This window comes from Medicago truncatula, chromosome 4, assembly GCF_003473485.1.
Source record: "Medicago truncatula cultivar Jemalong A17 chromosome 4, MtrunA17r5.0-ANR, whole genome shotgun sequence".
NCBI lineage: Eukaryota > Viridiplantae > Streptophyta > Magnoliopsida > Fabales > Fabaceae > Medicago > Medicago truncatula.
This window is the reverse complement of record NC_053045.1, coordinates 44293118-44306947: the sequence shown is the minus strand read 5'-3', so window position 1 is coordinate 44306947 and position 13830 is coordinate 44293118. Positions and strand designations below refer to the sequence as shown.

Below are 13830 nucleotides of genomic sequence, written 5' to 3'. Positions count from 1 at the left end.
GCTATATGAGAAAGGAAGAAGAAGAGTTTGATAAGAGTAGAGAGCGCAAGTAGTCTTTTTTGTCATTTAAGAACTGCTTTTTCCAAATCATTTAATCACAACCATTGATTTTATTTTTTCACATCCATTATTAGATATGGGGTAAATTAAGCAAAGTGAAATGGAGTAAAGATGCACTCCATAACAATGTATTTGTTTTCGTAAGAAGTTTGAATGACGCTCTTAAACGTGTTTTCGTAAGATGTATTCGGTGTCTTCTTGTAACTGTAATGAATATTTTTTTTTTTTTCATTTTCATTTCAATTTTACTCGGGAAAAAAAAACCAGGTAAATTAGCAGGCAAATTTCACTACCATCTAACATTGTGACAAAATGTCAGAATTCTTATTTTTTATTTTTTCATTGATTGTTTCAAATTCACTTTATGCCCCAAAAAATAAATGTTGTCAATTCGATGAAAATCACACCAATAAAATATTTGATGTGTGGAGTAAGTAATGATCAAGCAATCAAACAAAGTGTATGAAACAATTATAAACACAAGCCAAAAGTAGAAAACAGAAGGAGAAAAGAAGAGAGAACACAAAAGAATTTGTTTACCCAGTTCGCTCCAAATTGACCTAGTCTGGGGGAGAGAGCAGCTCTCTGTTCCACTATAATGATGAGTAACTTTACAAAAGATATATCAATGAGTTACAAGAATAAGTCTCCCGCCTAATTCTACCCAAAGTCTCAATCTCTTCCGGTAACCAAGATACTCAATCCTAATAGTGTTTCCCAAGGTGAATCAACCCTCAAACCCTAATGGTTTTTGCCAAGAGACAAACTCTATACAAACCCTAGTTTTGTTGCTTCCTTTATCTCAAGGTTTACTCTGATACAAAGTCCATATTTATAGTAAAAGTAACCCTCATAAAATTGTAACAAATCTGGCCCAAAAATATGTTTCTAAAAAATATTGTTACGCAAAATCGGGCCTCGAATTCCTCCATTCGGGCGCCGATTTTTCACGAACCAATCTTCTCCCAAAGACGCCGAATTCGGGCCCCAATTTTGCACTTCAGCAAACATCAATTTGGCACTCCAAACTCCAATTTTGAGTCACTTTCATAACAATCTCCACCTTGACTCTAAATTAGTGATGATGTCAATTTAACATCAACCACCATGCTGCTCTTTCCCTTGCTTCCCACTAGACCAAGTAGCTCCACAAGTTTACAACCTAACCTCTTCAACCATCGGAATGCCTTCCGTCCTTTTGAAGACTCTTGCTTCGCACTACGCTAGGAATTTTAGGTAGCTCCACAAGTACACACCTTAACCTCTTTAGCTATCGGAATGTCTTCTGCCTTCTCGAAGATCCTTGTATCCAAACTACACTAGGAATTTCAAGTAATTCTACAAGACTATACCATAACCTCTTCAATACAGAACATCTCCCGCTTCCTTGAAGATCTACTTGTGCCCAATCACCCTTGGATTTTTAGGGTAATCCACAAGTATACACCTTAACCCCTTTAGCCATCGGAATGATTTCCGTCTTCTCGAAGGTCCTTGCAGTCCAACTACGCTGGCAATTTTAGGTAGTTCCACAAGCATTCACCATAACATCTTCAACACAAGACATCTCCCGCTTCCTTGAAGATCACCTTGCATTCAATCACCCTTGGCCTTTTTTTAGGGTAATCCCGCAAGCCGTGCTATACATTCTTCAATCTCTGGAATGCCTTCCGTTTTCATGAAGAAATTCATTGCTCACCACTAGAGCATAGCATCCAAGGTCCTCCATAGTCGTACCATTCCCGGTGTGTTTAACTCCACCTCAAACTGAGCGTACTCTACCTCAACTAGCAAATGGTACATCCCACTATGTCTTCAACCTTGAAACTCCACCTCAACAGGTAGATAATGAGTATTGTTGCCTCCGCCTCTCCAGACTGATCATGAGTATTATTACCACCGCCTCTCCAGGCTGATGTTGAGTGTTTAACGTCTCTCCAGACGACCACCGCTCCACTAGGCATCATTCCCAAGGTGAGAAAAATCGTCTTCTTCATCCTCCAAACAACATTACACCGTCAGACCACCCACATCCTTAAGACGCAACTTAATGTTCTCCAAATCACCAATGAGTAAAGTTGTTGCTTTAGGACTTGCCGATGAGCCAAAGACTTTGTCATATACAAATATTCGAACTTTGACTACATCGATGCCACGGTTGGTTCCTTCGCTACTTCTCTCAAATCTTTATTCCCGAGGCACAAGACAATGACACTCCTGACCTTGTCCACCATCTCGGTCTTCTCCGCTCGTGACAGTCTGACCGGTAACAAACCTTCACCCTTCAAAGCTTTCTCACACTTTTGTTGTATTAACACAACTTCCATATTTACCTTCCATAACCCAAAATTGTTATCTCTGGTAAACATCTCAATATCCCACTTCGAACCCAGGATACTTGGTTATCCTTTGATCCTTGTTCCACGGTGGACGCCAATTGTTGCGAATTCGATGAAAATCACACCAATAAAATACTTGATATGTGGAGCAAGTAATAATCAAGCAACCAAACAAAGTGTATGAAACAATTATAAACACAAACGAAAAGTAGAAAACAGCAGGAGAAAAGAAGAGAGAACACAAAATAATTTGTTTACCCAGTTCGGTCCAAATTGACCTAGTCTGGGGGAGAGAGCAGCCCTCCGTTCCACTATAATGATGAGTAACTTCACAAGAGAGATATCAATGAGTTACAAGAATAAGTCTCCCGCTTAATTCTACCCAAAGTCCCAATCTCTTCCCGTAACTAAGAGACTTAATCCTAATAGTGTTTTCCAAGGTGAATCAACCTTCAAACCCTAGTGTTTGTTGCCAAGAGACAAACTCTATACAAACCCTAGTTTTGTTGTTGCCTTTCTAAACCCTTGTTTCAGCCCCGTCTATCTCAAGGTTTATTCTGATACAAAGTCTATATTTATAGTAAAAGTAACCCTCATAAAATTGTAACAAATCTGGCCCAAAAATACGTTTCTAAAAAATATTGTTACACAAAATTGGGCCCCGAATTCCTCCATTCGGGCGCCGATTTTTCACGAACCAATTTGCTCCCAAAGACAGCCAAAATCGGGCCCCGATTTTTGCCAATTCGGGCCCCGATTTTGCACTTCCAGCAAACATCAATTTGACACTTCAAACTCCAATTTTGAGTCACTTTCACAGCAATAAAAATAAAAATTCCTTATGTTTCTCTCGGAAAAAATGGAATTATGACAGTTTTAGTCATTTGTACTTGCTTGGTATTATTTATAAGGGTCATTTTTGTGTATTGATTTCTAAAAGCAAGGAAGCAATGTAAAGTTAAATACTAATCAAACTTGCTGTTGTGGGAGGATTCCTGATTCTATTGATGTGTTTGTTTCCTTGTTTGATGATAGGATCAGAAGGGATCGCAAGTCGTCCTTTCATCGTAGCTTTGACGACGCTCCTAATATGGAAAAATTTGACAGTGCACGCAATTCAAATTTACCATTCTTTGATCTTAGCTCCATAATTTTACAATTTCTAACAAGCATGATCAAGGTGGTTTTGGTTCTGTTTATAAGGTAGCCGGTCTTCTTAATTTACCATTGGTTTTAATGCATTTTGTATTGTACCATAGTCAATTTTGAAAAATTTAAATATATGTTTACATTTCAAAACTTGTTGCACTAGACAAGGTATTTTCTAAGAAAATAATATGTTATGTAAAAAGGGAAAAGGAAAATTACTTAGAAGTTTACTTTGGATGACGGATTCAGGGCATATTGACCAACGGAAAGGCAATTGCACTGAATAGAATGTCAAAGTCTTCATGACAAGGCATAGAAGAGTTTCAAAATGAGGTTAGTTTTGATTTCAAAACTCTAACACAGAAATCTTGTGAGGATCTTAGGTTAGACTTTTTCATTTTTGGTATTTGTTGTTTTTTCACATTTTTTGCATTAGTACTTAATCTGTCACTTTGGATGTATAGCAATGTCATTTCCTAAACATTTATATTTATATTTTCATACATCAAATTATTCATTTTACAATACCACAAAGTGACAACAATACTTGTTCTCAAAAACCTCTAAAGAAATGTCTACAAACTCAATTCCGATGTAAAAATATGAACCAAAAATTTACATATTTGATTAAGGTGGCTTTTAGCGAGCACTGATGGTAGTTTCTGTTAATTCATTTATTGAAGATCCTCCTCCTGATGTTGATGATTCTTGCAAATCTTGGTTGCCATTGAATAAAAATGCTGGTTTTTGAGGTGGGCAGAGAGGTGTTTCATTGCATAGCATGAAAACAACTTCTAACATTGATGGTCTATTAATTGCATTTTCTTGCACACACAGAAGTCCAATTTGAATGCATCTCATAACTATAGAAGGGGGATAAAACTGGTTTAGTTCTGGATCAACTATATCCAAGGCTCTTCCTTCTGTCCATAGTGTCCACACCTACAAATGTACAACACAATCTTTAAATAAATACATCATATTCGGCCAATTTTGAGGCTACCACCTTTTTTTTTATTTTTTTTTATATAACTTACATGTCCAATTAAATTTGGGGAGTCTCTTCCTGTTTCACAATGTGTGTTTCTTTGGCCGGCAATAATCTCCAGTAGTAAAACACCAAAACTGAAGACATCCGATTTAGTTGAATATCGTCCTTCCATTGCATATTCCGGTGACATATATCCACTGCAATTATACAAAATAGTTAAGTCTCATACAAAATACAGATTCATCTCTATAATCTTAATGGTTATAAGGGTGTGACACATACTATGTTCCAACCACTCTTTTTGTTCTTGCTTGTATTTCATCTTCTCCAAATATTCTAGCCATACCAAAATCTGAGATTTTGGGATTCATTGCAGCATCGAGGAGAACGTTGCTGGCTTTTAGATCTCTATGAATTATTTTCAGCCTTGAATCTTGATGAAGATATAAAACACCTCGAGCAATCCCACAAATAATTTCAAAACGCTTTCCCCAATCCAATGATGACCTTTGGTTTTGATCTGAGGGGGTAACAGTGAAGTTTCCCGAAATTGAACATATTAGGAAACATTCAGTTTTTTTTTTTTGTTTTGAAGAAGGGAAACATTATTTCATATTGAGCTTAAATTCATATAAATTTATCAAAATGTGCAATAATAAAGAAAAATAAAATTTTATTTTATTTTATTTGCATTTTGTATATATCAGGAAGCCATTATTTCCACTTAACCATGAAACTATCAAAATATAGAATTTAGGAAACTGACAAGAGGTATAGAAACATCTGTGAATTTCTTGTCTTCATTTTAAAACATGTATACATAGATATAAATAGGCCAATGGTCAACTTAGTGAAAAGCTTTCAGTTTGATGATGCTAATTGTTGAAGGCCTAAATTCCTAATATATATTTTTGAGAGAATAGAAATAGGTTTAACCTGTAAATGTGCCACATACTAGTTTTAACACCCGTGCAACACACGGGGAGGAAATTGCTTATAAAACTAGTGTTAACCTGTAAATGTGCCACAAATTACATTCTTTAAAAAATTGAACTGATGTTCTATAGGCTAAATTTAGCATATGTTCTTAAGTTAAAGGCATTTGAGATGATGAAAGGTAGAAGCTGACTCCAAAGAGTTTTGATAAGGAGATCTATGAAAATGGATTATTCAAAATTTGTAACTGAATGATGAGAAAAGCTTCTTTGTTCCATGTTTACTCAGGATAGAGAAATAGTTAGAGAGAGAGAGATACCAAATATAAAGAAATCTAGGCTTTTGTTTGGTAAGTATTCATAAACCAGCATCCTTTCTTCCTTTTCAAAGCAACAACCTAGCAACCTCACTAGATTTCTGTGTTGGAGTTTAACTAAAAGTTTAACTTCAGTTTTAAACTCTTCTTTTCCTTGACCTGAATTTTTCGACAATCTTTTCACTGCTATCTCTTGTCCATTAACCAAGCAACCCTGAAATATTTCTCTCTTAAATCCCATTTCATTATTTTTGCACCATTTTTTAATAATGCGATTGAAATGAATATAAAGAGGCTAAGGATATTGTCACTTTTTGCATGAGTATCTCAATGTAGAGTTTCACTTACCTTATAGACAGAGCCAAATCCACCTTGTCCAAGCTTATTCTGATGACTAAAATCTCTTGTAGCTGTTATAATCGTTTTAAAGCTGAAAAAGGGAAGATTTGGATGTGTGTTGCTTTGAGCACCATTCTCTTCTTCAGAGGAATCTTGGTTAAATTGCCGCATCATTTTATCTGAAGTTACAAATGGCACGAGGTAAGATTTCAATCAACTTGCAAATTTTGATAGGTATATTTCTTTTTGGCTCTAAGAAAAAATTGATTATACATTTAGCTAGTGTCACTAGTGTAATGTTATCAATAATAAGAATATTCAATCAAAACTAAGACATTATGTTAGGATATAGAGGGGATTTAGTTAGAAAAGTTAGTTAGTTAATTGATTGGTTAGAAAGTATCATGCATAAATAGGAGAATACATGGATAGAGGAGGAATTATTAGAGTATTGTAACATTAGGTGAATAAAGCAGTGGCTTTGTTTTAAATGGAAAACTCTTGAAGGAAACTTACATTGCTTTCATAACTAAGGTAAACCATATTGCACACAGTCCATGTAATAGTTGAACACCACAAAAAGAAAGTCTTAAATTAGAATAGTCATGTGATACCATACTGAATTTGATTGAAAATGATAGTGTATTGTGTTCAATAGCAGCAACTAATTGAGTAAATAACTCCTAAGTGACCAACTAATACTGACAGAATCGACTTACTGTAACAACTGATACAAAAAACTAATAGGACAACTTTTGTAAGAAACGTTGCAAATAATAATGAAATATAAAGAACAGAGGATATTATCCTTAAAATTGAATCACATACCGTTTCTTGTTTTCTTCCACCTGCAAAACACAAAGGAGAGGAGGAGGACAATCGCAACTGTAGAAGCAACCAGAATTGCAGAAATCCTCTTTTGACCTAGGACTCCTTTGCTTCTTTTGTGGTTATTGGCTTTGGCTGATAAGAAGAAAAAAGTCCAAGGAATTTCAATTCCACCAAAGTGATGTCAAACTAAGAAAGGAAAAAAAAAGTGGGGAAATACCTTACCTAGTTCAACTGCATCGACACGTACAAATAAATCTTGGCCTTGATCACTAAGTTTTTGAATGTCCATTAAATCCCCATACCATGCCAAACAGCCACTTCCACCATTACTCACATCAGCAACTGCATAGGAAGTACAAGAGCAGTTTCTCAAGCATTCTTCCTCGCATTCTTCCAAACTCAGACCACCTTTAGTAACTGCCACAGATATATCAGGAACTTTCAAGCTTGCAACTTTGATAAACCCTTCTCCATTCCGACAAATAGATGCGCCTTTCTTCCTTACACACCCTCCTGACCCATCTCTTCTCTCATACCAATCACGTGGAAATTTTGGTTCAAAACCTGGTAGACAAGTACACTTAAAGTCCTCAAAGTTCAAAGGGTCACAGTTACTGTTTGATCCACAGGTTCCATAGTTATCACATTGGTTTGTTGGTTCAGACCAGAACCTGTTCCATTGACTTTTTTGATTGTTCCAAGTGAATATTTGAAAGAAACCAGATTGCTGAACAACTATCCTAGCTATGACAGACTTATCAAACATGTTATATGAGATTGCTACATAGTTATCATCATCTTCCACAAAAGAAACATTCAAAATCGCCATATCTCGTTTCATATTAGGTGCACCTACTAAGATTGCTCCGTTCCAATGTCCACCACGCCACCATGGAAAATCATGGTTGTACATAAACAACTGAGGTTTGACAATGCTGTTGAATTTCACTGTGAATGCACCATTTCCAGGGTCATCATCTGTCTTCCAGGATTGAAGGAACCAGCTTTGATTAGTTTTTCTATTAAACCCAATCTTTAGATATGGAAGCAAGGTGTCTGTTGGATGATCAAAGCTTTCCCATAATACAGTTTTGGTGTTGTTTATCATCAGAACAAGGTTTGCTACATCCGATAATTGAGCTATAACCCTGGTGCTATTTCTTTGTGATTGTGGTAATGAAACATCGGTAGACCAAATGGGAATGGTGCTACGGTTGTGGTTGAGTACTAGATTTTCATTTGGATCGATTGATAGAATTCCAGAAGTATCGTTGATTGGACTATTTCTATTTGCAACCCAAACAACAGTTTGGATTGGCAAATTGTTGTACCAAATACCAACATAGCGAGATGTGGATTTTGCTGGAGTGAAGAATCCAAGAGCAAAAGTTTTGGATTTGGAAACAAGAAGCTCACCATCTCTTATTGGTTTGTCAGTAGATATGATATCAGTAGAACAAGAGCAAAAGGAGAAGGTCGGAAGGAGTAGAATCAAAGAGTTTATAAGGAACCAACTATTATGTATTATTAACTTGTGTTTATGATTTTTGGCTGTGACAAAGTAGAAAATATTTTTAGCAGAGTCCATTGTGTTACTCTTTCAGACCCCTCTTGCATTTTATGAAGAGAAAAGTGAAATACTCCAACTGACATAAATTGTACTCTTCAAAACACATAGTCAATATGAATTAGAATTTGGACACATCAATTATGTCTTGTCTTTGGATGGCTGCTTTACTTTTTTTTTTTTCACCAATGGAACAAGGACACTGATTCCTAAGGAAAGTGGAAAATAAACAGCTACCTAGGAAGTGAAGTATATTTAGTGGATAAAGTATGATAAATAAATGATTTTATACATGCACCTGGCTAGGAATAGATTAAAAGTTTTTGACTTTAAAGACACAAGAGAGACCCATACGTAATTTGGCTTAGAAATACACCTCAATCGGTCATGGATTCTTATAATTACCCCTAAGAAATGATAAAAATTTCTTGCAAATTGAAGTCCTTATACCATGATGACAAATAAGGAAATTGTAGGACTTTGATTTTGATGTAAATATTGAATATGTGTAAGTGCATGTTTTGTATCACGGTGGATTTGTTAAAATTACAGTTCACGGTGACACCGTTTTGTAGTAGCTCCAAAATGTAGTTTTTACAAAATTAAGGTGGCTTACTTATTTTATTAAACTCACCGCAATTTAAAGATGCACTATAACTATAAATTGTAGAAGTTAAAAATGTTGTTATTTTAGTTTCTTCAAAAAAAAAAAAACCTCATGTTGCCTATTGATGAAATTAATTTACTGCCATGCAAATAATAGATGCTTAAAATTCACAAACTATTTATCTCATTATGTGAATAAATACGTGGAATTTAATTGATTCTTATACACCTCCAATGTAAAAATTGTTTACACTATCAATCAATCATAGTGGTTATAATCATAGAAACATTTGACTTTTATCATAACCACTTTAAAAATTACACACATGATTGGTTGTGATGTGCTGACAGTGTAAATCGTTTTTAGACGCAGTATGCATGAATGTAAAACTCAATTGTGTGGCATTCAAGACAAATATTGCCATTCCAACTTTTATTGAACAATTGTTCCAACGAACATAAACTTTTTCATTTCAATTTTACCCTAGTTGATCTAGCAATGCAGATTTTCATAGTATCAAACACAAAATCTCGTATAGAAATATATTAACTAATTAAATTTATATAAGTTTCATTTTGGTAATTGGATTATATGAGTTGCCTTAAATTCATCAAAACAACTGCTAAAGCATTGTGTCAAAGACCAATTCCAACTGATAAGCTTATTGAAACGGACACATGCTTAAATTATTCATTTTACATTACCGCAAAGTGACTACACATACTTGTTTCTTAAGAACCTATTGAAACGTCTATAAACTTAATTCTGATAGAAAAGTATGAACCAAAAAATTACATATTCAATTAAGGTAGCTTTCAGCGAGCACTAATAGTAGTCTCGGTTAATTCATTTATTGAAGATCCTTCTCCTGAAGTTAATGACTCATGTAAGTCATCGCTGCCATTGAATAAAAATGCTGGTTTTTTTGGTTCGCGAAGAGGTGTTTCATTGGCTAGCATGAAAACAACTTCTAACACTGACGGTCTAATAATTGCATTTTCTTGCACACACAAGAGTCCAATTTGAATGCATCTCAGAACTATAGCAAAAGGATAAGAATGGTTTAGTGCTTGATCAACCATATCCAAGGCCCTTCCTTCTGTCCACAGTGTCCACGCCTACAAAATGCACAACAAAAAATTTTCTAAAGTACATCATGCACCATTAAATTGTTGACCGATTTTTAGGTTATCTCTTTTCTTTTTTATAACTTACATGTCCAATTAAATTTGGTGATTCTCTTCCTGTTTCACAATATGTGTTTCTTTGGCCAGCAATAATCTCTAGTAGTATGACACCATAACTGAAGACATCAGATTTTGTTGAATATCGTCCTTCCATTGCATATTCTGGTGACATATATTCACTGCAATTATACATTATACAAAATTGTTAAGAGTATCATAAAAATACATATCCATCTGTATAATTTCGTGATTATAAGTGTTTGAGACATACTATGTTCCGACCACTCTTTTTGTTCTTGCTTGAATTTCATCTTCTCCAAATATTCTAGCCATACCAAAATCTGAGATTTTGGGATTCATTTCAGCATCAAGGAGAACATTGCTGGCTTTTAGATCTCTATGAATTATTTTCAGCCTTGAATCTTGGTGAAGATATAAAACGCTTAACCCAAATAATTTCAGCCTCGAGCAATCACACAAATAATTTCAAAACGCTTAACCCAATCCAATGATGACCTTTGATTTTGATCTGAGTTGAACAGTTTAAGTTTACAAAAATTGAATATATTGGCAAACAGTTTAAGCTATGAATTGTTGCTGCATGCCGGACGGGCATGGAGACTCCATAGAAAACGCCCGACATGAAGCATAGGCTAAATAAAAAAAATCATTCAGGCTAGAGATACAATGACTGAGCTAGAAAGATGCTTACTGAATATAAAGAAGTCTAGGCTTTTGTTTGGTAAGTATTCATAAACTAGCATCCTTTCTTCTTTTTCAAAACAACAACCAAGCAACCTCACTAGATTTCTGTGTTGAAGTTTGACTAAAAGTTTAACTTCATTTTTAAACTCTTCTTTGCCTTGACCTGAATCTCTGGACAATCTTTTCACTGCAATCTCTTTTCCACTAACCAAGCAACCCTGAAATTTTTATCACTTCAATATCACTATTTTTGCAGCCATTAATATAATGTAATTGAAATGAATATAAAGAGATGAAGGATGTTTTCACTTCTTGAATCAGTAGCTCAATGTAGAGTTGCACTTAATTACCTTATAGACAGAGCCAAATCCACCTTGTCCAAGCTTATTCTCATGACTAAAATTTGTTGTAGCTGTTATAATTGTTCTAAAGCTGAAGAATGGATGATTTGAATGTGTGTAGCTTTGAGCACCAATCTCTCCAGACGAATATTGGTTTGATTGATGCAGCATTTTATCTGAAGTTACAGAAGGAATGAGGTAGGATTTTAATCAATTTACACATTTTGAAGGTTAAATTTCCATTTAGCTCTCAAAAAATCTTCGATTATAAATTTTGAAACTAATAGGACACATTTTGCATAACAGACTGCAAAAAAATAATGAATTATAAGGAACAAGGGATGTCATCCCTAAATATCACATACCCTTTCTTTTTTCCTCCCACATGCAATACATACATGAAAGGAGGAGGACAATTGAACTATAGAAACTTCCTAGTTCAATTGCATTGACGCGTAAAAATAAATCCTGGCCTTGATCGCTAAGTTTCTGAACGTCCATTAAATCCCCATGCCATGCCAAACAACCACTTCCACCATTCCTCACATCAGCAACTGCATAGGCAGTACAAGAGCAGTTTCTCAAGCATTCTTTCTCACATTCTTCCAAACTCAAACCACCTTTAGCAACCGCCACAGATGTATCGGGAACTTTCAAGCTCACAACTTTGACAAACCCTTCTCCATTCCCACAAACCGATACACCTTTCTTCCTTACACACCCTCCCGACCCATCTCTATCTCATACCAATCACGTGGAAATTTTTGCTTCAAAACCAAGTAAACAAGTGCACTTAAAGTCTTCAAAGTTAAAAAGGTCACAATTACTGTTTGATCCACAGGTTCCATAGTTATCACATTGGTCTGTTGGTTCAGACCAGTACCGGTTCCATTGGCTCTTTTGACTGTCCCACATGAATGTTTGAAAGAAACCAGATTGCTGAACCGCTATTCTAGTAATGACAGACTTATCGAACATGTTATACGTAAGTGCTACATAGTTGTCATCTTCAACCAAAGAAACATTAAAAGTGGTCATATCTCGTTTCATATTAGGTATACCTACAAATAATTCTCCGTTCCAGTGTCCACCACGCCACCAAGGAAGATCATGGTTGTACATAAACAACTGAGGTTTTCCAATGCTGCTGAATTTCAATGTGAATGCGCCTTTTCCAGGGTCATCATCTGTCTTCCATGATTGGAGAAACCAGCTTTGATTAGTTTTTCTATCAAAACCAACCTTGAGATATGGAAGCAAGGTATCTGTAGGATGATCAAAACTTTCCCATATGACAGTTTTGGAGCTTTTTAGCATCAAAACAAGGTTTCCTATATCCGATAGTTGAGCTATAACGTTGGTGCTATTTATCTGTGACTGCAGTAGTGAAACAGCGGTAGACCAAATGGGAATGTTGCTAAGGTTGTGGTTGAGAACTAGATTTCCATTTCGATCGATTGATAGAATTCCAGAAGTGTCATTGATTGGAGTATCTCTATTTGCAACCCAAACAACAGTTTGGATTGGCAAATTGTTGTACCAGATTCCAACGTAGCGAGAGGTGGACTTTCCTGGAGTGAAGAATCCAAGAGCAAATGTTTTAGATTTAGATATAAGAATCTCACCATCTCTTATGCGTGTATCAGAAGATATGATATCAGAAGAACAGGAACAAAAAGAAAAGGCAAGAAGGAGTAGAATCAAATAATTAAGTAGCCAATTATTAGTATTATGTAATAATAACAACTTGTGTTTATGATTTTGGGTTGTGACAAGGTAGAGATGAGCTTTAGCAGAGTCCATTAAGTTCCTCTTTATGAAAAGAAGAAAATAGAAATACTCCAACTGAAAAATTTTACTCTTCAACAACACATAGTTTGGATGGCTGCTTTATTATATTTTCCACACAATAAATCATGAACACTGCTGACTAGGAAGTGAAGAATATTCCAGTGCATGCAGAATGACTTCTTTCCGTACATGTAGCTGGCTAGGAATATATTTCAAAGCATTTTGACTTTCGAGACACAAGATAGTCACATACATAATTAGGCTTAGAAATGCACTTGTTGTCCTGAAAATGTTTCACTTCAACAAATGAACTCGACATATCAATCTAGGATTTAAGCTAGATTCTTAAGAGGGTTATTAGTTGATAGATTTAAAGTTACAAACGCACAGTTATGACGTATGAACTTAAAATGATAAAGTAAAAGAAAAATAAAGGCACGAAGTACACAAGCACACTTTGTGGCGGCCAAAACCGTGGGAAATGTTTCTAATTTCTTTTTTGGTTCATTGTGTCGGCCAAAGGCGGCATATTTTGCGCTCTACTGCTCCTTCCATAATCCATCACATTCCTCATTAGAAGCTATTTCCTAATATCCATGCTGCCGGAATTACAGATTGATTATGTTTGTGATGTTTTCGGCTTGTTCAACATGGAGACTTAATCGGTATTA

General features: G+C 35.4%; 3 protein-coding genes across 3 annotated transcripts; all 3 read right to left on the bottom strand.

Annotated features, from left to right (window-relative positions):
- Positions 1-4035: 4035 nt before the first annotated feature.
- Positions 4036-8549, bottom strand: LOC11425375 (G-type lectin S-receptor-like serine/threonine-protein kinase RKS1). Its single transcript, XM_003608235.4, has 7 exons — positions 7184-8549; positions 6959-7093; positions 6140-6309; positions 5795-6005; positions 4822-5059; positions 4586-4736; positions 4036-4490 (listed from the first exon to the last, which is right to left on the bottom strand). Exons 1-7 carry the CDS (start codon positions 8547-8549, stop codon positions 4188-4190), a joined length of 2574 nt encoding a protein of 857 aa, XP_003608283.2. The 3' UTR covers positions 4036-4187.
- Positions 8550-9768: 1219 nt separating this feature from the next.
- LOC11432761 (receptor-like serine/threonine-protein kinase SD1-6) lies at positions 9769-10682 on the bottom strand. Its single transcript, XM_039832775.1, has 3 exons — positions 10594-10682; positions 10351-10501; positions 9769-10253 (listed from the first exon to the last, which is right to left on the bottom strand). The coding sequence occupies exons 1-3, from the start codon at positions 10680-10682 to the stop codon at positions 9951-9953; spliced, it is 543 nt and encodes a 180-aa protein (XP_039688709.1). The 3' UTR covers positions 9769-9950.
- A 901-nt stretch (positions 10683-11583) lies between these two features.
- Positions 11584-13713, bottom strand: LOC112420906 (G-type lectin S-receptor-like serine/threonine-protein kinase RKS1). The gene is made up of 3 exons (XM_024780710.2): positions 12196-13713; positions 11767-12108; positions 11584-11675 (listed from the first exon to the last, which is right to left on the bottom strand). The coding sequence occupies exons 1-3, from the start codon at positions 13169-13171 to the stop codon at positions 11584-11586; spliced, it is 1410 nt and encodes a 469-aa protein (XP_024636478.1). The 5' UTR covers positions 13172-13713.
- Between the last annotated feature and the right edge of the window lie 117 nt (positions 13714-13830).